At 41.4% G+C, this 27997-nt stretch overlaps 3 protein-coding genes and 1 long non-coding RNA gene across 7 annotated transcripts; 2 read left to right on the forward strand and 2 right to left on the reverse strand.

Annotated features, from left to right (window-relative positions):
• Window positions 1-108: 108 nt before the first annotated feature.
• Window positions 109-9619, forward strand: c20h18orf54 (chromosome 20 C18orf54 homolog). 4 transcript variants are annotated; one of them, XM_046374990.1, is made up of 16 exons: window positions 489-861; window positions 1290-1409; window positions 1728-1863; window positions 2347-2503; window positions 3027-3194; window positions 3335-3482; window positions 3588-3657; window positions 5314-5518; window positions 6466-6554; window positions 7072-7180; window positions 7272-7394; window positions 8129-8231; window positions 8327-8381; window positions 8646-8825; window positions 8995-9050; window positions 9406-9619. In XM_046374990.1, exons 3-16 carry the CDS (start codon window positions 1729-1731, stop codon window positions 9554-9556), a joined length of 1749 nt encoding a protein of 582 aa, XP_046230946.1. In that variant the 5' UTR covers window positions 489-861; window positions 1290-1409; window position 1728; the 3' UTR covers window positions 9557-9619. The 4 variants fall into 4 exon arrangements, with proteins under 4 accessions (XP_046230947.1, XP_046230948.1, XP_046230946.1 ...); XM_046374991.1 differs by lacking the exons at window positions 489-861; window positions 1290-1409 and adding an exon at window positions 109-216; XM_046374992.1 differs by lacking the exon at window positions 1290-1409 and having other exon boundaries at window positions 485-861; window positions 3594-3657.
• A 2884-nt stretch (window positions 9620-12503) lies between these two features.
• LOC124051997 (sperm-associated antigen 16 protein) lies at window positions 12504-15178 on the reverse strand. The gene is made up of 3 exons (XM_046375844.1): window positions 14164-15178; window positions 13408-13512; window positions 12504-13291 (listed from the first exon to the last, which is right to left on the reverse strand). Exons 1-3 carry the CDS (start codon window positions 15115-15117, stop codon window positions 12644-12646), a joined length of 1707 nt encoding a protein of 568 aa, XP_046231800.1. The 5' UTR covers window positions 15118-15178; the 3' UTR covers window positions 12504-12643.
• Window positions 15179-15617: 439 nt separating this feature from the next.
• wdr91 (WD repeat domain 91) lies at window positions 15618-26914 on the forward strand. The gene is made up of 19 exons (XM_046374560.1): window positions 15618-15736; window positions 15873-15933; window positions 16681-16817; window positions 16945-17124; window positions 17207-17414; window positions 17520-17602; window positions 17977-18086; window positions 21675-21846; window positions 22258-22455; window positions 23172-23368; window positions 23495-23549; window positions 23678-23773; window positions 24021-24115; window positions 24736-24889; window positions 24983-25091; window positions 25767-25879; window positions 26057-26164; window positions 26300-26389; window positions 26560-26914. Exons 3-19 carry the CDS (start codon window positions 16695-16697, stop codon window positions 26722-26724), a joined length of 2256 nt encoding a protein of 751 aa, XP_046230516.1. The 5' UTR covers window positions 15618-15736; window positions 15873-15933; window positions 16681-16694; the 3' UTR covers window positions 26725-26914.
• LOC124051314 lies at window positions 26666-27997 on the reverse strand. The gene is made up of 3 exons (XR_006841802.1): window positions 27765-27997; window positions 26916-26958; window positions 26666-26804 (listed from the first exon to the last, which is right to left on the reverse strand). It is a non-coding gene; the product is annotated as an uncharacterized LOC124051314 (long non-coding RNA).

Raw genomic sequence — 27997 nt, forward strand, 5'->3', positions numbered from 1 at the left:
ACGGCGGCTCTCTCTCTCTCTCTCTCTCTCTCTCCCTCCGCCTCGGCTGCTTGTGGTGGTTATTTCGGGTTAGGTAAAAACTAAAACTGTCCCGATTCAGACTGTGAGCTGGGATGTCCCGAATTAAACTGCCTTCGGATCCGGATTTAAGTTCAGTTTACCTCCGTAGCAAACCAACGGCTCATCTGATCTGAACTGAACTGGACCAACGGCAGGGTGTGACGTCTGTGATATGACACACATACACACACACACACACACACACACACATACACGCACACTTGCACACACACGCACACACACACACATACTCACACACACACACACACCATACGGAAGCCGAGAGAGGTCGAGGTCGAGGGTGTATTTTTTCTTATTGTCTGAAGATCATAACTTTAATAAAACTGTTTTCTATGGAAAGCAATTTATTGCTTGAGTTATCAGGATAAATGTAAAAACAAACAACTATAATTGTGCAAGTATACAAATTGCCCAGTTTGCAATTCGTAGTGGAACAGAAAGTAGCATTTTGGCGGAATAACCCTTTAAAACTATAAATACGTAGTTAGACAGAAATTTATATTTGTTTGGAATACACCTTTATTAAGTACTTGGACAGAAAATAGTATTTGAGGGTTTTTCTGCGGTCATCCACTGTGCTAGGTGGCGCTGTCCTAGAAATGAGGAGCCAGGATTGAGGTTCTGAAACCATAGCTGGGTTAAACTAAACTGACTCCAGACCAGCTAACTGTGAGTTAGCTTTAGCCGGGAGCCTTGAATTTTCTGTTTTGTACAACAATCACTGTAAACAGACGGATGGACACGAAATATACTGAAAATAAGAGATTTTGGAGTTAAAGCGTGAGTGTTATATTTGCGTTTGTGACAGATTGGCAGGTGTAACTTAACGATAGAACATTTAGATTCGAATTATTGTTTAGCCTGGGAACTTAACTTGGTGCATCTAAGTTGAATTTTAACGCCAGTAATGCGGCATTAGTGCTAACGCTAACTTTTGAGGTTTTGTCAGCATTTTCCAGTGAGCACAGTTGGGAAATTTGCTATTAACAGTCCATGTAAGTTACACTGAACTATTGTTTCGTGAAAACCTAAAATTAGTTTAATTAACGTTACTGAAACCTTTTTGGGTATGGTTTGGTTTGTGTTGTGGTTGTTGTCTGCCTGTTTAACTGGGTCAAATACAAATCGACATACTAACCTCAGTCGGTTTTCTAACACACAAACAAACAACTTGAACTCGATACTTATTGAAACACTTTTCTCAAAAGTCAGGACTAGCAAACGGGCCAAGATCACTTGACAGCATACTGACACGTATTCTGAGATCCTGTCAGTTCATGAGTAGATGTGTGTGTCTGAAGATTTCAACCCTAACATGGGAATATCTGGTATGTTATGTGTCTGGTTAGGATACCGTCAGACTGTCTGACCTGATGAGGAATGTCAGTTGTAGGATCACAAATTTTGATAGCTGTTATTCAAAGGTCGTACACACAAGCAATCGATCCTAATCTCTTTTTTGCGTTTTATTTAGCATCATGTTTTATTTCTAAGTGCTAATTGTGAGAAAGCAAGTATAAGCAGCTTCTGTGTATTTAGACTTTCCTCCATGTTTGAACATTTCACATTTTTTTTTGTTGTTGTGATTAGTTTTTTTGAAGTGATTAATAACCCCAGAATGTACTTAACGTTGTTGTTTTTGTCAGCATGGAGTCCAGCGGCTTGGTTGGTGATTTTCTGTCTCCAGAGTCGACAGTAACCTCCCTGCTGTCAAGCTCAGGCCACCTGAGGAGCAGCCTCCTGGCTCCTGAACGCAGCCTCACCTTCAGCTACAGAGACAAGGTTCCCTCTCCTTCTTTTCTTCTGTTTTTACAGCAGTGATGGGGCACTGTTGAAATTTGCCTGTCTCTATTTCTATGATAACTGAGACAATTTTGGCAATCATCCATTCCACCTGGCAGTGATGTTACTTTTTTTAGACCAATATGGAAGTTAGCTCCTTAAAATTTAAACAGCAGATTTTAAATTGAAGTTCTGCATGGTATTTTTGATGGAAAAAAATGAGCTTTTTAAAGGTGAAAGGATGTATTATCATTAAACTATTGATCATTTCTGAATGATTTCTGTGTTTCAAGTTAAAAGCATTCTATCTCCTTCACGGCAAGCACTTTGCAGTTGTGCTTTTGGCCTCATATGATCCTTTCCTCATATTGCCTTTCTGATGTCAGTGATATAATTCCAGACAAGATGTTTGCTGAAAAAGTTTTGATGGTGCTGGGCTTGTGAACAGTAAGTCAGACTTACTTATTTATTGATTGGTTTCAGAACTATGACTCAGCCTCTGCAGCACTGGATGCCTACATCGCAGACTTTGAGAGCAGTTGTCAGGAAAGCAAGTCATTGACAGGAAGGCTCGTTCTGCCGCACAGTCCGCCGTCTACGCCGAGTAGACCCAGAGTGAGCACGCTCAGAAACAAGGATGGTAAGTCACCACACAGAGGTGCTGTCAGTGAACAGCAACAGAGAGACCTTAAATGGTCCACTCAGTCAGGTCAGGTCCAAATTCTACTCAGTCATATCTTGTCTGGTAGGATCCTGTTTTATGGCTGCAGGTCTCAGGTCTGTGTTATAATACCCCAGCAGATCCAAACAAGCTTTCTATCATGTGCTCTGGCAGCATTCTAGATGTGTATCGCTAAATCAGTGGAGTACTCTTTACTGTTATTGAAGAAATGGTGAATCAAAGGGGGTGGAATTGATTAGTGGATTGAAACATTTGTGTTTAAAAACAGAAAGTGAGAGCAAATAATAACAACAATTGTGTGATGTCATGAAATCATGATATTTTCTGAGATACAATGAAGATCTCGTACCTACATCTTTGTCTAGGATGTTGATAGTATTACTATCATATTATTATAATTATTAATTCATCAAATAAATAAGTTTCAGTGTCTCTGAATGCCATTGTTTGTATGCTTTGTTTTGTTTGTTTCTACCCATAGTTCTCAGGGAGCATTTGACAGACAGAGAGGTGGACTTCCTGAACCTCCCTGTCAGCTCCCTTCATCACAGTGACAACAGAGACAGACTCTCCATGACAACAGACGAGCTGCTGTCTATCCCGTACGACGGTTCAATGCCTGTCACCCACACTTCCGCCTTCATCCAAGGTCTTCAAATGCATGACTTTGGAATAATTTTTCTGCATTTCAGACATTTTTGTGATAAAAGAATGAATAATGACATTAGTGATTAGTTGCCATCTTTGTGTCGGTCTGCCTGTCTCAGTTCTTCTGCTGTCCTGATGCAGGGCTCTTGTCTCAGTCTGGAGCCTCCCAGCCCCTCCCCTCCTCTTCCAGACTAATTCACAGAGACTGGGGCAGACTCAGCAGCAGCCATGCTGCCCCTCGACTCAGCCACCACCAGCCCCATTCAGCCAGGACTATCAGGACCTCCAGGTTCATACTGTTTGCACTTAATCATGTTTTCTAAAAGATCTCTATTCTGTCTTGTAGAAGGCCTGCATCAAATTTTGCATTTTATTTCTTTCTACTCCTCTCAAGGAACAGAGGAAGACCAGAGGCAGCCATGTTGAAAGCAGAAGTTGACGTCTCCTCAGTCAGCTGTTATAGGGTGACTGTCATTTAAGTTTTATTTTCCTCTTCAAAGTCTAAGATACTTTTTTGTTTTTGGATCTGATGCACCGCCTGAAGGCAAAACGCAATAAGCACTGACATTTTGACATCTGTTCTACTGTATGAAAAGAATATTACATCCTAATGTGTAATATATATCCAGCAAGAGTATTTTGTAGCAGCTGTACCAGGTTTGCTTCCCACTTGTCATCTGATCCAACATATTACTCCCAACTTCCAGTTCCCACCCCTCAAGTACAAAGTCCCACCCACTGTGCTGACTGGCTGTTCTTTGATCCATAACAGTTTGTCACAGGGAGTTGTGGGTGGCCTTGTTATCCTCTGACAGTCACAACAAAGACTGTTACTTCTGGGTGTAAAATGAAAATATAGTGTAGGTTAGGCTGACTTAAAAAGCAAGGGTGTTAAAAAGGAAAGGAAGCTGAGTTGAATCACATATGTCAGTCTTATTCAATCATATTAATGTTTATAGATGTGTTTTGACAGTTAAAATGATTAGCAAATTAATATGACATTTGTAATTTGATGCCCTTATAATTGAAGTTTTTCTGTGTCATAATGTTTGTTTTTGCTCTCTATACCCCTGGGTCTACCCCTCTTTAGCTTTATCTTCCCTGTTATCTTTAGCTAATGATAATGTAACTGTTGCATGCTCACTGAGATTGGGGCCATGACATACAGGGTCATTGACAAGAGAAGAGAGTTCACAGGCTCACTGTTCAAAAATTTAAGCCCTGTGTAGTCTGTCTAATGCTGCTTCTGTCCATCCTCCAAGGCCTCCATGGACTACCAGAGCTGCTAGTCAGGCCTTCAGGGTTTTCTACAAAAAATTCAGATTACGGTCAATGCCAGATAATGCCACACTTTTCTTATGAACATGCATGAAAGATGTGTGAATTGCCCAAATCATTAGCGTCGATGTCATTGTCATTCGTTATCCACTGCTAACCGTTTGTCTACAGATCCAAGCAATCCATACACAACTCTCTACAGCAAACATTTCTATGGTTATCAGTGTATCAGTGAATAACCAGTCAGGGTCTTGAGAAATGGGAGCTATAAGGAGAAGGGAGCTGGGAGGCAAAACTAAGAGGGAGAACAGTGTGCCTTCAGTAGAAAATTTCAGTAGAAACAGCTTTTTTAAAAAAAATTTGCTGTAACTACAAAACAGACCCAAAACCAAGATAAAACACGGGATCTGCTGGGTGGTTACTCCATTCTGGTAATGTATTGCTCCTGGCCTGTGTACCATAGTACTCATCAACACACTCGCTGCACTTTCTGCTATAGAAAGACCGCTAACTCCAGAGCAGTTTGTGAGATAGCTGCAGCTAGCCTAGCTTGCTAGCTAACCAAGCTTTCAGATTAGTTTCTGATTTTCCCCTAGTCATTATCTCTATATGAATATTTCTCAGAGCATCTTGCAGAGTGCAGTATCAGTAATGTGTAGATATTGTATTGGTTCTGTGGCAATAATTTTCTTTAAAACACAACAAATTTTACATTTTCTGTTATACAGTTTACTGTCCAGCCTGAAAAGCCTTTTTTTCCCTCATCTTCACAGCTTTTGTAGTTGCTGCCTTTGTTGGTCATTGTAGCTAACCTCATTGTTCCTTCTGTCTGACTCCATCAGTCTGCACACAGGGCAGCACGGTCAGAGTGGGCAGGGCCTTCCTCATCACTCCACCTTCCTCATTGGTTCACCAGCAACAAGACTGACATGGACTGTTCTGGAATCACCAGCGTGCCGGACTTGAAGTATCCAGCCTGGATCCAACACTGTGACCTTAGTGAGCCGCTGCCACCGCCCACTGAGTCACAGCTGTGGAGTGACCACGGTACAACACGCCCTGCATGGCGCCAGCACTGCCAGGGTCCATGCCACTCCATGTTGCTGAACCCACATGGCTGAAATACTGCTTCATGTATTCAGCAAAATAGTGTAAAATGAAAATACAGGAGTTTTAAAACAAAAGTGATGCAGATTCTTTCAAAATGATGTCACTGATCATGAGAGTTTTTCATGGAAAAACATTCAGTTTCTGATGGTCAGCGTTAGACCATCATGAAACACTGAAATGCTATTTAAACCCAGACTAAGCAATTAAGAGCATATTCAGTAAACTATAGCAGCTGACTGGTCGCTTAACCACAATTGTCCAGTCATAGCTTAGCAACTGTTACCAGACATGGTAGGCCTGGACTTCCCCACATGTGGTGAAGTGATGGACTGTCAGATGTATTTAAAGAGTGTGGACGGCGGTGGTCACTTTTTTATCCTTTTCTTAGAATTTTTCACTTGCACTCAGGGATCAAATGATTGTATTTTGATGGTCAAAGGTCACTGTGGCAAAGCACATTTTTAGCCATAAGTCAAGAATTGATGTGCTAATTATGACAGACCTCAACAGAAGGGCAGATTGGGACCATATTTCACATGCGGTCAGATACTGAACTGGTTATACTAATCTTGGGTGTCCACGTTGAAACTGAGCCGACTGTATTGATCTTCTGTGCTGCTGGGTTGAAGATGTGTGTGAAGCATCCACATTCTAGAATCTGTAGCTTCTTTGCCGCAACATCCATATTGAAAGTATTGCAGTCCGTCACAAGCTCACTAGTTCTGATGATGTGATGAAGCTCTCTATCAGTCACTACATATATGAGGGTGGACAGACATGGATCTAAACTGCAACTTGAGTGGTGCATAGAGGCGTGCAACCACGAGGCAGTAGTTGCTGTTGTTGTTGTTGTTGTTGTTTAAGTTATATTTTTTTTATTCCAGGTGTTCTTCCACCTGCAGCTCGCAAACCCGGAGTGCCATCCTGGGTGGCAGAGCTGGAGGATGATTATGGCGAACATACATCTGCACAAGTGAGAGAACTCTGTCAAACTCCTTTGAAACTTTGCGTTTGATCAGTCAGCAGTTGATGTTGTCTGATATACTGCACCTGACCTGAAGAAGGATCCATTGCTGACATGAGCTGAAGGGTCCTGAGTCAAGAAAAAGTGTTTACTAGTCTGTGCTTCCTCTCAGGCTGAAGATGGGAGATATAGCTTATTAATTTAATGATGTGCGACAAAATGATCTCCTCTTAAGGTTCCTTTACTTGCTGTTACACTCCTCATTAGTGGATGGCGCTGGCCGCTGTGTTATTGTGCAGCTCGAGTGTTGAACTAGGTCTGCATGATAACAGGTGATAACTGCTGTCTCCATTCACTGCAGAAGACTGTGAGATCTGGTTCAATACTCAAAAAAAGCTAGAAAGTGGACCTTTGAGTAGATTGTATTTTGTCACAAATATTGTTCCTATGGTTCCTAAGAATGAATTTCCACCCCAGATAATTTTAGTGATAATCTGTCTGTGGTATATTTTGTGTGTGTTGTCAGGCTGACAGCCAGCAGACTCTCAGAGATCTGAGGCTTCAGTTTGCTGAACAGATTTCTCTGCTTGCTGCTGAAAAGAAAAGCTCTGACATCGTGGAAACTCTGTTCAGAGGTAAAAAAAAAAATAATAAAATAAAATACAAACTTTTGATGCAAAGTCAAATGAAATGTTTCTTCTAAAAATAAGTTTTTCCTCTTGTCAGATGACAGGATTGAGTCTCTGATCCAGAAGGCAGACCAGGTATTGAACTCTTTGTCTCAGAGTTCTGGAGGAGCAGACAGTCCTGTAGACCCAGCTGAGACCAGTACTCAACCTAAGACACAAGGTTTCTCAGTTTCCCCTCTTGCAGTTATAATTTTAGCTAACTGATACAACAGACAGAGCAAAAAATCAAATTATCATAAACACAACTCAGATAACAATACAGTCAAATAAATCAATGTAATTTATACAGTCTAATTTAAGGAGTTACAGCTTAGCTTTAGAGTCCCAGCTAGTTGACAGGTACTTCCTCAAAAGATGAAACACATTTGGACATATGACATGGAAATGGAACGAGCTATGATTGGTTAGCTTGAGTGAATAGGCGGAGTCTGCACACCATTTAACGTCGCCTTGGCCAGCACATATTTACCGCATCTGGCAGAGTCTGTAGCGTAATCAGATTCATCAGGCAAATTCTGATGAGAATTTTTCACTTTTTTTGACATTTGACAGGCTAAAAAAATAATTGAAGAATCATGAAGAAGATCGGCAGATTAATCGATAATGAAAATCACTAGTTGCATAATTCAGTTTTGTGTTTAAGCAGTTTTGTGACAGTTGTTCTTGGATCAGATTACAGATATTAAAAATATCAATAATCTGATGTTAATGCTTGAGAAGAATTGGGAGCAAAAACAAACAAAATTTTCCATATTTGTAGAGTTTCTGCTACAGTCAGAAAGAGAGTATCAGTGAAATCTTTATCTCATAAAACCATCACTGCATTAGAGAAGATCATCACATATTTTCTCTACATGGTGCTGCTTGGTTCTCATTAAATAACTGTTGTTGTAGTCGTGCCGGCTGACTGTGTTGAAGAAGATATCGGTCTACTGAACACAGAGGAGCGGTCGCTCTGCAGCTGCTCTGAGCGGCTACACTGTCATCCCGTCACTCTGTAAGACTTATTTACGTTCTCTTTATCCTTCGTTCTGATGCACCATGACTAAGCGGTCTGTATGATACAGTGTGTGACCTGTGTTGAACATGCAGGGAGTCAGCAGGAGCGGGAGGCACCGCAGACGCTATGGCTAACAGAGGAACTCGGGTAGCTGTTATTCTGTATTTCACTCCATTCACCTTTCGCCTTCATGTTAAGTTTCATTCGACTTGGAAGCTACCAACAGTCGCGTAATCCATGTTTTGTTTTCAGTCCTACATTTAGATATGCGGTGTAAAAACACTTGATTAATGATTATAGAATTCAACTGGATTTCTCAGTGGTTGCTTTGACACATGTACCCCAAAGTCTAAAAGATCTTCTGAGATATCCTGGATCACAGTGGCCCCTTCTTTCTGCTGTCTCACTCAGGCTCTGTTCTGCAGTCTACATGGGAACAGCATGTTTAAGCAGCCTGGTCCAGTGGAGGCTCTGAAACAGATTTTGTTCAGACTGCAGGCAGTGGAGGCAGAGCTTCAGCGGAAACAGCAGGCATCAGTAGCTCCAACACTCACTGACAGTCTACAGACAGAGGAGACTCCAGTGAAACAGGTTTGAACAGTTGCACTGCAGGTCGGAAGTGTGTTTCAGAACAAGTGAAACAAAATTCATCAATCGTATGGAGTTCCTGGAAACACCTCAGGACTCTGTCAACATAGCTGTCATCATAATGTAGGGAATGTAAAGTCTCAGGTTAGATGTTGTTGTGTTTGTGTTGCAGAGGCCTGAAGCTGAAGCAGAGCTGGAAAGTTTTCCTGGCGGAGCGTCCCTACAGAGGTAACTGCAGCTGCACGCACGATACGTGAATTTCTCACATCAGGATCAACAAGAAAGAGTGACTGAGTAGAGTGAGCTGAATTTTGAAGCTGAACCCCACATTGCCCCTGTTGTTGTGTGAGTGTGCTTAAATGGTTATCAGCCCCTTGTGTCGTAGCCTCAGCCACCAGTGTATGAATGTGTGTGAATGGGTGAGGGTTGACCTGCACTGTATTTAGTTTAAAATGAATCATAATTGGGTTCAACCTAATTTTGTAGTTTGTATGTCTATATAGTTTGTAATTAAATTGTTTGTATTAACTCTGTCTGGGTGTGAATTGGGAGCAATATTTTTGATGAATATTTCCATCCTCAGAGCCCTGCATCACCTGAGCCGTCTGAAGGAACTGGTGGAAGAACCCAGGGAGAAAAACTGTGAGGAAGAGGAGGAGAAGGATGACGATGAAGGACGCTACTCCTCTTCATCTATTGACGGACTCATCTGTACGCAGCAGAAATCCTCCTGAAACTAAAGGGCTTTATATTAAAACAAGGGACAGTGTTCTCACTGTCCTCTTCTTAGTGTTTGATGCGAGGGAACTGCAAAAGATTGAGATATTATTGAAGTCAGGTGTGGTATGGGCCTGTTTTTCAGGGGTTGATTTAGACCTCCTACTTCCTGTGAAGGGAAATCTTAATGCTTCAGCATACCAATACAGTTTGGACAATGCTATGCTTCCAACTTTGTGGCAGCAGTTTGGGGAAGGTCCTTTTCTATTCCAGCATGACTGTGTCCCAGTGCACAAACCAAAGCTCCATAAAGACATGTTGGATGAGTTTTTGGTGTGGAAGAACTTGACTGGCCCACAAAGAGCCCTGAACTCACCCCCATCAAACACCTTTGGGATGAACTGGAAGGGAGATTGCAAGTCAGGTCTTTTCGTCCATCAGTGCTTGACCTCTGCTCTATTTCATGAATGGATAAAAATTCCCACTGTAACATTCCAGTATCTTGTGGAAAGCCTTCCCAGAAGAGTGGAAGCAGTTACTGCTGCAAAACAGAGGCCACCTCTGCTCTCAAATCTGTCCCAATACTTCTGTCTACAGAGAGTGTATTTTAAATTCAAAGCTGCCATTCATTTAAGCACTAACACAGCACAGAGACCAAACCAGACTTGGTGTTGTTGAAGGTGGATTTTTTTTCCCAACAGTTTCCCCTGCCTCCAGTCTTAGTGCCAAGCTAAAATGTCCAGAACCTTACACTATCTGTACGCAGGGATGGATCAGGTATTTGTCTTCTCATCTGACTCTGTGGACGACAGAAACCAAGAGGACCTGCTTTAATGTCAGAGTGCCTATTGAGAATGAAGCTTTTGCACCATCTCATGGATGTCAGCCATACTTAAACTTAGAGATCAGCCAAACAAAATATCAACATGTCTCAACAAAATCCAAGTATCTGTTGACACAAATGGTGTCAAATTTTGAATGTGCCAATATGAATGGGGGATATAATGTCTCAATGTTTGTTACTGCACTGAAAATGTCTAATGTTTTAATGATATCTCTTTCTATTCATAGCCTGGCTATGCTCAGCAAGGCTCTGGAGTGGGCAGTGTCATATTGCTATACACATTTAATATGCTGTCAAGCATGCTAATATGCTAACGTACTAGTACATACATCCAACATACTTTACCTTCACCAGTGTGTTAAAATATGGTAGCATATAGACTTGTTCAATTTTAGTATATCATTTTTAGCATGTCACTTATTAAAGTTAACATCCAACGTTGCTAACGTGGATGTTAACATGCTAACTAATACATGCTGCATACATACATGTTAGCCAACAGTTTGTTCCCATTTAACAAATTAAATTTTAAATGCTAAACCTCAGCATGCAACATGCTGACTGTAGCCACATCAACATGCTAACATTAGCATTTCAACATGCTGCTGTTACTGTATTAAAATGCTTAATGTTACATGTTTGAGTTTATCCCCATGCTATGTGCCAAGTGTTACATGTTAAATAACACGATCTAAACCCCAACAGGGATGTTGACCTGTAAATAAGAATTTTAAAACTATATATTATAATTTATTTAGGCAATGTTCTTTATTCAAAACTGATTTAATCGGCAGTTTGGCAGAATTTGTTGAATGAAAAAAAAAATCACTTAAAATATGTTTTATCCTGCAAGCTAATTGAAAGATTTGGCATAAACACTCAGGTATTGCACTGGTGCCAGAGTTTTCAAACAATGCCCAGCCCTGCTAGCTGTTGACATGCTAATGTGATATAATCAGCATGTTACTAAGCCTTAATCTCAAAGCAGAAATCTTTAAAATGTCCAGCTTAATAATACAAAAGTGCCTGAAAACACACACAAAATGTGGAAACTTCATGTCAGCCAGTGTTTTGTTATTTCAGTATCAGTACACCTAACTGTAATATATAGAGTGCTGCACTGAATGTAGACTGCATTTTTAAGTGGCTCTGTCCTTAGGACAGCGTTTAACAACTGTTTTTAGACTTTTAATTTTGTTCCTTCTTTATGAACTAAATTCAGTATTTGGACAGGAAACCAAAAATGAGATTATTCATCCACTGGTGTTTTTCATCTCTCAGCTGATGAAGACAGAATAGGGTTTCCTCTTCTTGCTTCACATCAAATGCCAAATAAGATTCAGACGGGCAGGTGACCTGAACATGAAAAGGTATTGTTTTTAACAGGACTGTTGTTATTTCCCTGTCAGCGGTCTGTCTCCAGCAGCTCTGGTCTGTCCTCTAACAGTTCACATTAAAGCACGTTAGTTTCCAAATGTGATGATCTCATCTTTATTTTTAAATGTATCAAGCATCATCTGGAAATTAATGAGAACTGGACCTCTTTCACAACTTCCCTTAAACGGAATCTCTCTTTAACTATTCCCAAACCAAATGATGAATTTCAAAACATGCAAGTCTTTTTAAACCCTCTTAAATGTGGTTAAGATGACAGTGACAAATTTACAGACTGTGGTCTCTGTAAATTTGGGAAAACTTGTGAAAGATGGATATTAAAATGAATGACCAACATCAAAGCAGAAGGTGAGATACCCTAAATTTGAGTCTTGAGTGTTAGTCATGTCCTTGTTTAGACCCTCCTTGCTTGATTTAAAACCCATGTTTTAAACTCCATACCTTCAGTTTGGTAGTCTTAGGCTTTGAGTTAAGAAAGGTCTCCAAACATTTACATTTAATTACATTTAACATCCAAGTAATCACCTCCAGAGCCACAAAGGACATTATACAACTGTTGTATTGCTCTTTTAATGTTGACTCATGTTCTTAATTACTATTTGACCATATAGTTCCCAAATTAAATTCAGACAATTGTAGATACTAAGGTTTCTTCACAGCTGCTAGTGTTAGGATGATACTTAACATTAAAGACCTGTTCTTTTTTGTTCAACGAAAAAGAAAGATTTATTAGAAAATGTTTATTTTTGGGTGACCTAAACAAAACAATATTCTTAAAAACCACACTGACAGGAGGATAATAAGATCAGATCATCATCTAAAATATCCTCCACTGGCTTCACTTTAGCAGTTTGTTCATGTTATGTCACAACCAGATGTTAATCAGTCCATCACTCCCTGCTGAAATCACAGTCTCCCCCTTGTGGTCGAACGTCACACTCTGCACACTATCGCTGTGTCCCGACAGGCTGCTCGCCACGCGGGAATCCACCTCCACCAATCTGACCAGACTGTCACTGCTAGCAACAGCCAGTGTCTTCCCCGATGGGCTGAACGCCACCTGGTTGGCGGCCAGCGGCCCAGCATTTATTGTCGCCACAGGCACCACAGGTTTCCTGATGTCCCACAGGTTGATGCTGCCGCTGGAGTCACATGATGCCAGGAGGCTCCCCGCCAGGCTGAAGGCAGCATGGTTGCAGGGGTGCTGGTGTCCACGGAGAGCAGCGGTGCAGATCCCCAGCCGGGCGTCCCACATTGCGAGGGTTTTGTCAGCTGAGGCGGTGAGGAGCAGGTTAGAGAATGGCAGGAAGCAGACGGTGTTGACGGAGACGGTGTGGTGACGCAGGGTGAGGCGGCAGCGCTGGCTGTTCAGGTCCCACAGCTTGGCTGTTCTGTCCGCAGAGCAAGAAGCCAGAAAGTGACCACAAGAGTGGAAGGAGCAGCCCCAGGTGGGCTGGGTGTGACCTGACAGCGTCAACACGCAGCAGCCAAGAGAGAAGTCCCAGAGCCGCACCTGGAGGAAGAACGATCCAGTCAACCACAGGAGAAGAGGTTCAGGAGAACAGAGAAGAGCACAAACTTCATAAAGTCACTGGATGCTGGGTTTTTCTTTAATGAAGAAGAACTTGCCATAGAGTCGCCACTGGTTGTTGCCAGTTTTGTTCCATCGGGGTGAAAACTGCAGGCAGACAGCCAATCAGAGTGACCCTCACCTGTCAGTACCATCTGACCAACCTGAAAACACAAATTATGTGATGTCAACCAGAGTGACCCTCACCTGTCAGTCCACCTGGTGACGCACCATGTCACTCATTCGTCTCATCTTGTGTGTCAACATCTCCAAAATAGTATCTCAGCTCAGCTTCGATCTCTACAGCTGACACTTTCTAGTTTTCAAATCGGTTAATACTGTCTCATCCCAAGTAATCTCATAGCATCTTATGAAGCGGCTCATCTCATTTTAACTTGCCTCATCTCAGTTTGGTTTATGTCAAAGGTAGTGCTCATACCATAATACACCATTGAAATTATTTTCACTTTTCTCATCTTAACTAATTTGCCCACATGTCATATTATATTAATAATATCTCATTCTATTGGGCATTTTGTCTAAATAAAAACTGAACTGAAATTAATTTCAGCTTGCCTTGTTTTATAAATAACACTATCATCTTTTTATTTTTTTTCTATTTGTTTTGTCTCATCTCACATCTCAATCCACTGGACATTTTATTGTATATAACATCTCATCTCCTAACTATCTCACCCATCTCGTTGATTTTTTTTTTCTCATCTTAATCATTGACACAATCTCATCTCATGGGTCATCCCACCTCATCTCATCTCTCTCATAGATTTGAAGACAGGCGCACACCTGTCTGTTACCTTTTCTCCGTTGGCTGGCAGCGCCCACAGCTTCCAGGTGCAGTCATCACTGGCGGAGGCGAGGATGCGTTTCCGTGGGTGGAGGTCGATACAGCTGATGGGAAGCTTGTGGGCCCTGATGGAGCAGGACAAGCTGAATGAACTGAGGCTTTTCACTTTTTCAGAATTCCCCTGAGCCAGGTGAGAGTTGACCAGCCTGCTGCAGACGGGAAACTCCGTGTCCTTTGGATGCCTGTCTGTAGGGCTTTTTGCTTCTGATTTATCTGCGCTGTTGCTCCTTTCGATGCTTCTCTCTTTCTTTATTTGTGATTTTTCCCGATTTAGTTTAGCTCCTGTTGCGTTTTGAACTCGTTCCTTTTGTAAACTGATGAGCATTTTCTGCCTCAGTGCCGCTTGGTATTTGTCGTCCAGCTGTCTCAGAGCCGGCTCGTAGGACTCCAGGTGCGTCTTCAGCTGTTTGAAGTCCTCGATCAGCCTGTTTTTGTCCTCCGCAACTCGTCGGTACTGCAGGCGGTGGAAATCTCTCTCTCTTTGCATCCTCACCAGGCTCTCCCCTGCGACCAGCACCTCCTGTTTCAACAAGCCCGTCTCCCTCCGGACCGCCTTCAGCTCACTCTGGAGGAGCTGGTTGTGTGTGAGAGCGTCAGGGATGAAGAAGACACCTGTCGCTGCCATCGGTAGACTTTCTGCCAGGAGTTTCTGAGCTGAACTGTACCACTCCGTCTCAAAGCAGTTCAGAGTTCGGCTTAGGCCGGCTCTGCGCAGAAAGTTCCTCAGGAAGTCGTCCACTGCCTCGGGAATTCTGGTTATGATTCGTGGTTTAGATGGTCCAGGTTTGCTTGTGGAAGCAATGGAGGAGGCAGCCTCCCTCATCGCCTCCTCAAAGTCCTCCTCCTCCTCTGAGAAGGTCTCCTTGTCTTCCTCCTTTGCACTTTCATTTCTCCTTGCTGACATTTTCCCTCATCTGCCCGCGAGCTTCTTGTTTTCGCGTTGCCACAGTAACTGTACTCAGATCGGTTGCGTCCTACGTGCCTGCGCTGCGCCCCTGCCGTAACAACTCTGTGACACCTCAGCCCGTTTTGTAATGAGCACCATACCGAGTTGTTCACAATATTTGCATTTCAGTTTATACTCTCCTTTTCTGTCTTTTTTTTTTATTGAGTTCACTTTTTCTGTTATTGAACAGTGATATTGGACAACAACTAGGCCTACTACAACATCCATCTTGCAAGCCTACACTGTCTCAAAGTCAATTAGCTTAACAAGGACAAATGAAAAATAATAATAATAAATTAATGACAGCAGATTCTAGGTATGTTCTTTTTAGTTAGTAACAAAGTATTTTCCTGTCAGAGATAAGCATTTCTTCTCACCAAGTATTACCACGAAGTTGTGTGTGTGCATTTCCTAATTATAATCATAACTTTCGCAATGAATTGAGGTTTTTACATTGAAAATACAGTGCGATGTGTTGGCCAACAGATGGCGCTGTGTAGCTGTGTACGTCACATAAAGTCGTCACATGACTGTCGGAGGGGAAACACAACAGGAAGCGAGTTATCGCTGTGTTGTTGTAAGTATTTTACATTTTAATGCATTCAGAACACGGCTGAGGAGCAGTTTTGTGCCCCTTGTATTAAATAACGTCGAATTTAGTTTTTTCGGGTTAAAGGTTTTGTTTCACGGGTATATGTGCTGTTGTTTTGCAGGAAGAAACCAAACTTCACTAAAAATTCTGCCAATTGAAGATAATCTTGAATCTCAACCCAGGTACGTAAATATGAAGCCACTACTTAACACATTTTTCTATAAACGCAATGGGCAGGTTAACTCGGCATATGTCTAATCTGCCAAGTCGTGAGAGTATTAAAAAGATGGCCACGTCTTGTGTCATGGTTTTGGGACACATTGTTGCGCAAATAAGCAAGTAACTGGTGCTTCTGTGACTATTCAAATTTAAATCAGATACCTTGAATTGGCCTCATCGTGCTAAGTTGTTTGCTGAGGTGTAGAGGGAAGCAGTATTTTGTTCGCTCTGTAGATGAAGAATGTTAAGGTCGTTCGTGTGATTAATAAATGCTGCCACTGTGAAATAAATAGCTCAGGTGAATCCATATTGTGGTGTTGGGTTGACTATAAGTTGTTTATGGTATTTTCAGTTTAATTTTGACTAATGGTCGATGTGAATATGATGAATGAACATTTAGAGATTCCAGTCTAACCCATAGAGTCACAGCCATTGTTTCTGTCTGAGTGATGATAATGTTTGTAGATGTATTTTGGTTTGTTTTTTTAGAACAACTTTAAAATAATTTCCGAAAGACAGTCAACATCAGTAATACAGGGAACCAAGTTGGCCACACAACAAGTTGGCTTTCCATTATAATAAACAGTTAACTGAATGATCACAGAATACATAGACTATGCTGGTATTTTTTTTCCCGGCTTGGTCGTAAATGAAGAGGAAAACAATATCATGTAACTTTATGATACACTGTATTGTACTGTAATTTGAAGGGTTAGAAGTCACCATGGGGTCGGCAGTGGAGAGGACAGACGAACATGTGAGAGAGTATCTGATCTACCGTGGCTTCACCAGCACTCTGAAACACCTGGACAATGACATCAAAGCTGACAAGGAGAAAGGCTTCAGGGTACGAAGAGGAAGTATTTTGTTCTTTTTTCTAACCTAACAAAGGGATACTGTAGAGACAGATTTAGAGATTCTTTTTCAAAACATTGTTAGGTTTGTCTCTAACGTAAACCATCCCCCATCTGCAGGTGGATAAGATCATTGATCAGCTACAGCAGTTTATCCAGAGCTTTGACCTGTTTGGTCTGAAGGAATACTGGCTTTACCTGGACAGACGTCTGTTCTGCAGACTGGAGGATGTTTACAGATCCACGGTCAACAAACTGAGAACCAGCCTCTACAGATACTATGTCATCAACACCATCCAGGTAGAATCCCGGAGAGAAATCAAACGCACCAGACTGTTTCTGAAACAGAGCAACAGTTAAGTCTCTGTTCTCATCCTTGCAGAGAGGAAACCTGGAGAAGACTCAGGAGTTTTTCCAGAAGCAGGCGTTAGAGCTGCAGGGTCAGGCCGAGTGGCGTGATTGGTTCATCCTGCCTTTTATTTCCTCCCCTGAACAGAACCCCGCTTTCTCTCCTTACTTCTCTCGCCAGTGGGCCGATACCTTCCTGGTTTCATTGCACAACTTCCTGTCTGTCCTCTTCCAGTGTATGCATATCCTTCAGCTGATGTTACATGTTTACACATTGTAATGGCTTACGCTGTAAAGAGTACTGTGTCATTTCACCTGCTTTTGAATAAACCTTAACTGGTTCTCACCCCAGCCGGTCCTACTGAGTTTTGATGCCGAAGTCCAGAAGATGATCAGCTTGACAGAAGAGAACGAACAGCTCCGCCAGCTGGTGAGAAGAAAATCAGATTAATATTTTATGGAACATTTCTCCAATTTTGGCTCAAAGGTTCAGTTGAGATGGGACTGGGTATTGTAAAAGTTTATGATAGCAGCACATATACCAGTTCCCTTAAATTCATACTGATACCAATCAAATACTTCTAATACATATCGTCAATTGAAGCATTGCATAAAATGCCACTGCCCCCCCAAACATTTAACAAAGTTTGATATTCAAACATTTGATCTAAACAGCCCAGAGGTTAAATGATTTAAATTGTTTTGTCTCAACAGTCTCATGCTAACTTTTGAGTAGATGGTATTGGGAGATACATTTTCTCGTTGCTGTATCTGATCTGTCGGTCTCCTCTTTTTTTTGTCCAGCTGTTTGCCCTGCAGACAGAGAGTCGGGACCAGAGAGATGGAGACGAGGTGGTCCACCACAAGCTGCCGATGTATGTCCAGAACATGGACCGACTTGGAGACACTGAGCTGTGAGACATTAACATCACTGTCTTTACTGATGTCTGCCTACAACCAAGATGGCTGCCATTCTGTCAGTTTTTTCTTCTTTATTGTGTTCAGTCTCTTGATATAAACCGAGATACTACATTAGCAGGTAGTAACTGAATTCCAGGTTTATGTGAGTTTACACACTGAAAAACAAAAACTGAATATATACAAAACAAAGCACAAATTCTGTATTGTTACAGATGACAGCCATCTTAAATCTTTTCACTGACAGGTCATTTGAAAGGTTTATCCAAAGTTCGCAGTATGATGTATTTTTCTTAACCCCAAACACAGAACAAACATCTGAAGTATTTCTGATTTTAGCCCTTTAGCATGCTAGCTTGTTCAGTTTTACCTCACTGCATTGACTGACTGCGTTTCTTTTTTTTTTTTATCATTTTATTTTAAAAGTTTCAAGATGAAGTCTAACATGTTGATTGTATAGAATAGAGTTCTTTGTTTGCTGACTTTTAGAAGCCACCAAGGCCAACCTCCTGCTAAATGAAGGGTCAGATTCTTTTGCTAATGCTACTGAAAAGCTAAAAATACGATTTCAGTCCTGAGATTTATCTCTGAATTCGTAGCATAAAGTCTGAAATTCTGTGTAATGCTGGAGAAGTTGGACACGTGAGACTAAAACAAGAATTCTCTATTATTTCTCAGGATGGTTAATTGGTGATTTCTCATGTTTTTGGCGTTTGTCTTCCATAGAGGTTTAAAACGTGATGAGGAGGGAGGAATGTGAGGAGGTTTTGGGTTTTTCAGGCAAGCTTATATTGTGTATCTTTATTGCAGAGTCACTTTAAGAAAAATTTTGTGGCACTTTAAAGTAGACAAAACTGCTGAGTTATTTTGTGATTCTCTTATGAAATACATATTTAAATACATTTAAACAGCTTTTAACTAACTTATTGTTAATGATACAGTATTTATGGTATTTTTACACTGTGTGCTGTGATGCAGTTGATGGTTACCAAATAAACAATTCACCTGATGAATTGTTGTTTCTTGTCAGTACATCCGGTTTTCATCTCGGGTTTCACACGCTGACAGGGTTCAGTAGACTGACTTGACAGATGCAGTACACCCTGAAATTAATACTGCAGCACTAGATTTTCAATCAAGTTAAGACACCTAAATAAAATTGAATGGGACAATTTGTTCATCCATTTTTTACATTTTTTTTGTTACTCAGTTGAAAAGAATGAATTCCTCAACAATCTGCTCTTGCTTAAAATAATTTGCTTGACCATTTTCAGCTCATATTATAACTAATCCACTTAGTCTGTCTGTCCCAATATAACCAGTCCACCTATCTGTCCTACTGTACTCCTCAGAGTTTTCAAACATTTTGAGCTGAACGGGACTATGCCGTCACGGCTTTGACAGAAATAATCAGAAACAGCGGAAAGGCCTCGCACGCGACACCGAAAGTAGAAGTTCCTCAGCAATGTAGAAAATGTAGAAAGCACCGCTGGAGGATCCACCATGGGCGTTTTGACATTTAGCCAAAGTCAGCATACACCTGTTGGTCATGTAGCATATTTGGTGTGTTTGATCTGAGTCACTTAACGTGCTCACCAGATGGTGCTTCCAGTCATGGATTAAGAAGGATGCAACCTTTTTCAGCTATTCTGATGGAGGTTAGGGTTGCTGCGGTATACTGGTCTCACTATGTTTTTTTGACAGGTTGCATAGCAAAATTTCAGCTAATCTTTGAACCCAAGTAGGATGACACATTAAGTACCCAATGGGATTAAGGCCTTGGCATGAGAGGGTTACTTTCCTCTCTTGAGCATTGCAGTATACATCAGAGTAAGTGAGGACACCGGATTACAAACTTCATAGATGAAATGTCAGGTGATCACCAGAGTTCACAACAATCAGATATCTGCATCAAAGTGCATGGTAATCCAGTTCACTCTGGACCGCATGTGTTGAACTGCTGGTGGTGCTAGATGAAACATTATACTCCAAAGACAATAGATTTCGTTCTGTGGGAACCATGAATGTCTGGTGAAATGCATGGCTTTTTAAAAACAACTGTTTCCTGACTGATGTAAAATCGCAGCTGCTTTGCTAACCACAATTCAAATTTGTTGTCACTGTCTTCATCTGTGTTTTGTTTTATATGACAAAATTGGCTCTTGCGGTTGTGTTTGCTTTCTTTGCTGCTATTTCACATTGCTGTTCTCTTGTATTGCTGTTGCACTGGCTGTTCTTTTCAACTTGTTCGATACCGTCATCCTTGTTGTAGAACTTCAGCTTCACTGTCTGGTAACATAAAGCATAGTGCTGGGTTGAGCTTTTCATCTCACCCAAACATGCTATTGTCTACTAGCTGTCAGACAACGCTTCTCAGCTTCTTGTGGCTGTAGATCCACACAATATGGGTATATAGGCAGTTTTTTGTTAGCATGTTAGTTTTTGAACCCACTTAAGTGAGCTAATTAGATGAGTTGTTTGGGCCAGCATCAAACCAGCACACCATGGAGGTAAGTGACACCTCTGACCTGTTATATGGAAAACCGCAGGTGCCAACTAAAATCTTCAGCTCAACAAGCCATCAGACGATCACACAGCAAGGGAAAACAAAACAAAACCATGTTATTTTTGAAGCAATTTTACACCTTTATTACAGAGTGAGCAGGGTGGAGGAAACAGAAATTGAGAGGAAAAAGCGTTGAGGAGCGAAACGTAACAAAGCAGAGAAATTGCGGTTCATGGTTGACACCTCACCATGACTGTCTTTGTTGTCTGTGATGTGAATCTTCTTTTTTGTGTTTGACTTTCATTGCTGCTTGGCATTGACTTTGTGTTTTACATTGTAAGCACAATTGCTGTCGTCTTCTTGTCCCACTGACATATTTGTTAGTGTTGCATTTAGGGACAGAAATGGAATATAATATTCATGATTTTGTTTTCACTAGCGTATAATGACCTGAATTACCGGAAACTAAGAATCATTTGGCAGTTTTTTGTAGCTTAACATCAGCCTTTTATGCATACAGTCTTCCAAAATATAACATCTGTGTGATGGGGAGACGGTAACTTTTCTCACATTAATTCATGAAACATACATAAATGTGATATTTCCATCACAATTTCTGTATTGTTTGCCACTGGTTGAGGTTAAGTGGCGACTAAACTAAATTACATCTTTTCCATCCCTGACGATTCTCATGACAGTATTGGATTTGCATTTTCTTAGACATTTTCAATTTCTGGAAACTTTAATATTTATGCTAGATTTAGATGGAAAACTGGCAAATTATAAGGTAAATGCACACCGTCTGCTCTTTTAACTATACGAAGTCTTCATTACTCACACAATTGGAACCTTGACATCTTCAGTCATAAGTGTGTCATGAATTTTAGTTGATTTGTCTCACTTTTTAGAGAGGGTGACTCCAAATGAGAGAAAGTTTTAATGGATAGAACAGGGAGTTTTCCTTCTTCTCTTACCCGTCCGTCATCCTCCTGAATCCTGAATTTTTTTTGTTTGTTTTCATTCAGGGCTCATCAGTCAATTTCCTCTCTTTCTGCTCTTTCTTTCTCCACCCTCTTAGGGACTTGGTTTCGAGTCAGCGCACTGTCAGCACTGCCAGCACTCCTTCCAGAAACTTCTTCTCTACATTCCTACCGCAGGGCCGACGCACTCCTGGGAAACCGACTCAGTTCATCACCGGGTCCTCACCAAACCAGGTAGCAGTGGGCAGGAAGGACCTACCAGCCAATCTGGTGAGTGCAGACCAGGTTCTGTGAGACTAAAACAAAAATGAAAGCTCCAAGGGTCTGAAAACCGTAAATTTAATATAGATGAAAGCCGGTCACAGCAGCTGTTAAATTCAAAATTTCCAAAAGAGTTTGATTCCACAGTTGGTTGGATGTTTAAAAAATTGAAGCAAGTACAGCTGCAGTTCTTCTAATGTCTACTAGTTGCTACTCTAAGAAAATGGTCACTGTATTGAAGTGAACAGGGAAACCTCCAACTTCTCTGTTCTAATACAAAGTAAAACCTAGAGTTCACCTAGAGTTTCTGAGGGGACTTTTCCACAAGTTGTCTGTAATCTTACCCTGGCAGCCATATAGAACATCCTCCACATTGCAAGTTGTCCCCTCCTGTATCTAAAATGAATTTATCTTTTCTAGCCTGCAAAGTCAAAAGAGACAGTCCAACCTAAAGAAGTGAAGCCCGTTTCCTGCCAGGCATCAACCAGTGAACCTGCAAGCTCACAGCCCCAGCAGTCAGCAAACCAGCCTTCAAACCAGCTGACACATCCCAGACACAAGAGACTGCAGGATCATGAGAAAGAGAGGAAAGAACTTTTCTCCAAACCACCATCACAGGTACCTGAAGGGTGGATGCAGTATACAGGATCACCAGAGTTTGAACAGGAGACAGTCTAGTAGTACAGTAGTACAGGATACACTGGAAGCAGAACACAGCTAGCCTCCATAGATTAAAAATACATCTGGCAACACTTTTAAACCTCACCAATTAACATTTTATCTTGTTTAGTTAACTTGTAGGGTTGTGTAAAAAGCTGGATTGGTCATAGATTCCAGAAGACATTTCACCTCTCAGGTCACTGATGTCACTTGGGTTGCTGACATGTTGGTTCTCTCAGCAAAGTCGAAGTTGCATGCTAGAGATATTTGTTCACTGCAACAGTTAGTCATAGCAAATTCCATGCTAAGAGTTCATGCAACTAATGCACTCCATTGAATAAACTGTTTTAACTTATTGTCTGATTGTGAATGAGCTGGCCATCTCACTAACTGATAATTAGCTACAAGGTAGCACAGTAAGACAGCTAGTTTGGCGAACAGTTTTGGCTGCCCAGTGTTAGCATGTTGCAAGCTTGCAAATGGTTAGCACCACCTATTTTCACAATTAACACAAATAAATGTTTTAGTTTGAGTGGGCTCATTAAACAGTGTATATAACCATGAGCAGCTGATGCATTTGGGTGAACTGAATTAGGTTTGAAGTTTGGCTGTTGCAAATGCTTACTGAGACTGGATGTTGATTCTTTTGGCATCCATGTATACGTTGTCTTCAGACAACAGAGAAGAAGGGGGAAGCAGGAGAAGCAGAACACCTTGCTGAGACTTCCAGCGAACCTCCCGACTCATCCTCCTCAACTAGCAGGAGCAGCGGAGGAGGAGCAGAGGGCGGAGGTCTGTCAGCGGAACAGCCTTTCATCAAACTCAGCCAGGAGGAGTATGGAGAACACCACTCCTCTATCATGCACTGCAGGTCTGCCTTCACCGCACTGTCAGTTCAGTTTAACTGGTCAAACTGAGGAGAGTAAAGATGGACATCTGCTTGGTTTCTGGGGGGAGAAAAAGCAATTTCTCATCCATCCTTTGTTTTGTTTCCCAGGGTTGACTGTTCTGGTCGCCGCGTTGCCAGTTTGGATGTTGATGGAGTCATCAAGGTAATTTTCCATCATTTATCTTATGGGGTTGTATGAACATTAAGAAGAAAAATAAGTAAGTAATTCCTGGGTATAACTAACTGAAACAACAATAAAGCATTATTCCTCCTCCTTCCTCTCTTCCACAGGTGTGGTCATTCAACCCCATCATGCAGACCAAAGCGACCATCATGTCTAAGTCTCCCCTGCTGTCTCTGGAGTGGGCCACCAAACCCGACAGACTGGTAGGAACAAGAACAAGAGGCTGCATATGAACTGAGCACAGACATATTTATCAGCATTAATCAGGTTTCTATGAAAACATTAACCTGGCCAAGTAAAGAGCATTTACATGATTATATTCAGTTGTCAATAAACCATGAAATAAATAGCTTGGTTATATTCTGTCTGTAAACTACTCATATTAAACATGACATGAAAAAAGAAAAACCAATACGAAACGTGTGTGTGTGTGCGTGTGTGCATGTTCAGTTGTTACTAGGCAGCGGGGTTGGCACAGTGCGACTGTATGATACGGATGCCAAGAAGAATCTCTATGAGATGAACATTGATGAAACTCATCCACGGTAAATTTTTGTGTCTGTCTGATAACAGTAACTGAACTATCAGCTGATTATCACAAATAGAAAAACGCAGCCTCATACAAACAGGTCAACATTTTTGGAAATCTTGTCATTTGCTTTGTTTCTGAGAGTGCATTAAGAAGATGTATGAGAGACAGAGCTGGAGTCAGAACGTGGTTAGCTTAGCTTGACATAATGTTTGGAATACACCCACTAACAACTCTACAGCTCACTCATTAAGATGCTGTATCCCATTTACATATGTGAAATGACATCTACAGTCCTGCTAAGAGCTCTGTGAGGCTGTACTTTGGCACAGGGACAGTTTGTTCCAAATGCTAATGACGGCTTGCTAATAGTCTTACAGTGACTATATTAACATATTATGTTTACCATGTTCACCATCTTAGTTTAGCATGCTAGCATTTTCGAATTTGCACAAACTGCAAAGTACACATAGAGCTGATGGGAATGCCATTAGTTTTGCAGGTGCTTGGTTTAGCTGACAAAAGAGACTAGAATAAAGTGGAGCACTACATGAGATTTTCATTTTGTCAAATATTAGTAAATATTTGTTGTAGTATAAATTGTAATAATGTTATGTCCCTTCCTGTGTCTCTCAGCATCTTGTCTCTAGCCTGCAGTCCCAGTGGCTCGTCATTTGTTTGTTCAGCTGCAGCTCTCAGTCGATCTGGGAGCTGTGATTCTGTTCCTCGACTTCCTATCCCGGTGTCAGGACAGCTGCTGCTCTGGGACACCAAGACTGTCAAACAACAGGTAATTACCCAGCCAGTCAGATCAAGTAATTATGAATAAAAGCTGACTACTTATTGTAGCTGTGGTATAATGACTTTTCTGTCTGTTTCTCAGCTCCAGTTCTCTTTGGAACCTGAACCAGTAGCCATTAACTGCACAGCCTTCAACCACAATGGAAATTTGCTGGTCACTGGAGCTGCTGACGGAGTCATCAGACTGTTTGGTGAGTGCTTTGCTCATGGGGGAATGTTGGCTCTCTGTACATTAACGAGTATAGTCCAGACCTGCACTATATGGAAAGTGTAATTTTGTTGTGATTTGGTGCTATATAAATAATTGGAATTGAGCTGAATAGTTTATTAGGGCGCACTGTAAATTCTTCTGTTGGCAATGTATGATCACTTGCGTTGTAGAATCTCAAAATTACATCCATCCATCCATCCATTTTCTATACCGCTTATCCATCAGAGTCATGGGGGGGCTGGAGCCTATCCCAGCTGACTATGGGCAAGAGGCAGGGTACACCCTGGACCAGTTGGCAGTGAATCGCAGGGCTTCGCAATATTACAAATTACTTTAATCCGATCAGAACTCAAAGGGACATCTGTCAAAATATGTATACAGTCAAAAATCAGAGATTCATTCTTCTCAGCAAAGACCACAGCAAAGATCAGTCCTGAGAATTTTGATATATCACGTTGGCTATGTGAGTAAACTTACACTTGGAATGCCTTCCCAGAAGAGTAGAAGCTGTTATAGCTGCAAACCTGTCTATGTATGTAGAGTGTGATGTCATTAAAGGCCCTGGTGGTGTAATGGTCAGGTGTCCATTTAGTGTAGTTCTACTACTATCTGTAGCATTAATGCATGGACACTGTATTCTGATCTCTTTCTATAGATATGCAGAGGTATGAGAGCGCTATGAGCTGGAGAGCTCACGATGGAGAAGTTTACAGTGTGGAGTTCAGCTATGATGAAAACACTGTCTTCAGCATCGGAGAAGATGGCAAGGTGTGTGTGTGTGTGTGTCTTTCTGTTGGTTTTGTGCAAAGCAGTGCTGAGCTTGTGTAAAATATAGTGACAGAATCATTAAAATGTCTCTCAAATCTGGGACTTTTTAAAACCTGTTTTAATGTTTCTGGGCATGTTTTGACTTAAGTGAATAAATGTGTGTGTGTGTGTGTTCAGTTCATCCAGTGGAACATCCATCGGTGTGGCGTGAAGCAGTCGGAGCAGGTTTTGCCTCAGGATGCCACCGGGCCCTTCGTGCTGTCAGGGTACAGTGGATACAAACAGGTGAGTGAAGTAGGTTTGCACTAGTTAGAAAACCACAGTGACATCAGCTACAGCACATGAGGGCAAAGGATGATAGGCTGAAAAACATGAACATATCAGATGGGTGTCTTAACTTATGAATGAATTCTTTTTCAGGTTCAGGTTCCTCGAGGTCGACTCTTTGCCTTTGACTCTGAAGGACAACATGTCCTGACCTGTTCCAGCACTGGAGGACTCATATACAGAGTAAATACACCTTCATCCTTATTTGTCCATACTCTGAATTTTACTCAGTATATATTTTTTTGCTCTTATATTGTATGTTGAATATTTTGTCATATGTGATCATTTTCATTTGTCATATCTTTTGTTCTTTGATTTGCTAACATGTCCCCCCACCCCTACCTCTTCTCCAGCTGACCAATGGGGAACCAGCCCTGGAGAGCGTGCTGTCACTAGGTGGCCACAAAGCGCCTGTTGTGACAGTTGACTGGTGCTCGGCAGTGGACTGCGGCACCTGCTTGACCGCCTCCATGGATGGGAAGATCAAACTGAGCACGCTCCTGGCACAGAAGTCCTGACAGAGGACTCCCGAGGGATCAGAGGTCTTTGAGTTTAAAATAAACAGATTCAGTTTGCTTGATGGAGGTTATTCCGAGATCTGAAAAATACAATATGTCATCTATTTCATGAGGTGATACAGTGAAAATTGACCAATCTGTTATAAATTGATATTAACAATAAAATTCCACTGAAAGTTCAAATGAAAAACCTGTGTCTTTCTTAAAGCTTCATTCACTGATGTCTTCAGGTCTCTAGGGGGTCAGAGAAAGTCCAAAACAGTCAGCATCAAATTATCACCCTATAAAGTTGTTGTGGGCTTGCATCTTAGCAAGCAGCATCTTAATGCTACATCAAGCAGAGCAACATTATTATCCGACTGGTGTCATGTTTCTGGCCATCTGGACAATATTTTCTCTTTTTGCTCTCATTTGGCATCCACCAATTCATGAAAAAAAAATATTTGGCTCTTTTGCTAGTTTCTTCATCAGCTAGTTTTAACTTTGTTTGGTGCTCAGCATGCAGTGTACAGTAGCTTTAACAGGGCTTGTTGGCTGAAAACTACACTATATAAGCAAAAGTACTGGGAAAGACCTCTTTATTTTTGAATTCAGGAGTGGTGTGGGCCTCTTAATGCTTCAGCATACCAAGACATTTTGGACAATGCTATGCTTCCAACTTTGTGGCAGAAGTTTGGGGAAGGTCCTTTTCTATTCCAGCATGACTGTGCCCCAGTGCACAAAGCAAAGTCCATAAAGACATGTTGGATGAGTTTGGTGTGAAAGAACTTGACTGGCCCACACAGAGCCCTAGCTCAACACCATCCAACACCGCTGGAATGAACTAGAACGGATATTCTGAGCCAGACCTTTTCATCCAACATCAGTGTCTGACTTCACAAATGCTCTACTGCATGAATGGACAAAAAAATCCCACAGAAACACGTCAAAATCTTGTGGAAAGCCTTCCCAGAAGAGTGGAGGCTGTTCTAGCTGCAATGCTGTCTATGTATTTAGAATGTAATGTCATTACTTTACCAATACAATATTTAATGATTTACCTGATGCTGAAAGCAAGATTGGTGAGGTCACTGAGACTGAAACAAACAGTACATTTGTGATAAAACAAAAATTATGAGCCAAAAGAGGCTAAACACTGAATGTGGTATAGAGTGCAAAACAACAATTTGACAGTCAGGCAAATCAGGTAAATTATATATTAAGTGATTGAGTGAGTAAACAATGAGGCGGATAACATAAATTATGCTGCTGGTCATGCAGCCAGTGTCCTGGT

The sequence above is a fragment of the Scatophagus argus genome, chromosome 20, assembly GCF_020382885.2.
Source record: "Scatophagus argus isolate fScaArg1 chromosome 20, fScaArg1.pri, whole genome shotgun sequence".
NCBI classification, from domain to species: Eukaryota; Metazoa; Chordata; class Actinopteri; family Scatophagidae; genus Scatophagus; species Scatophagus argus.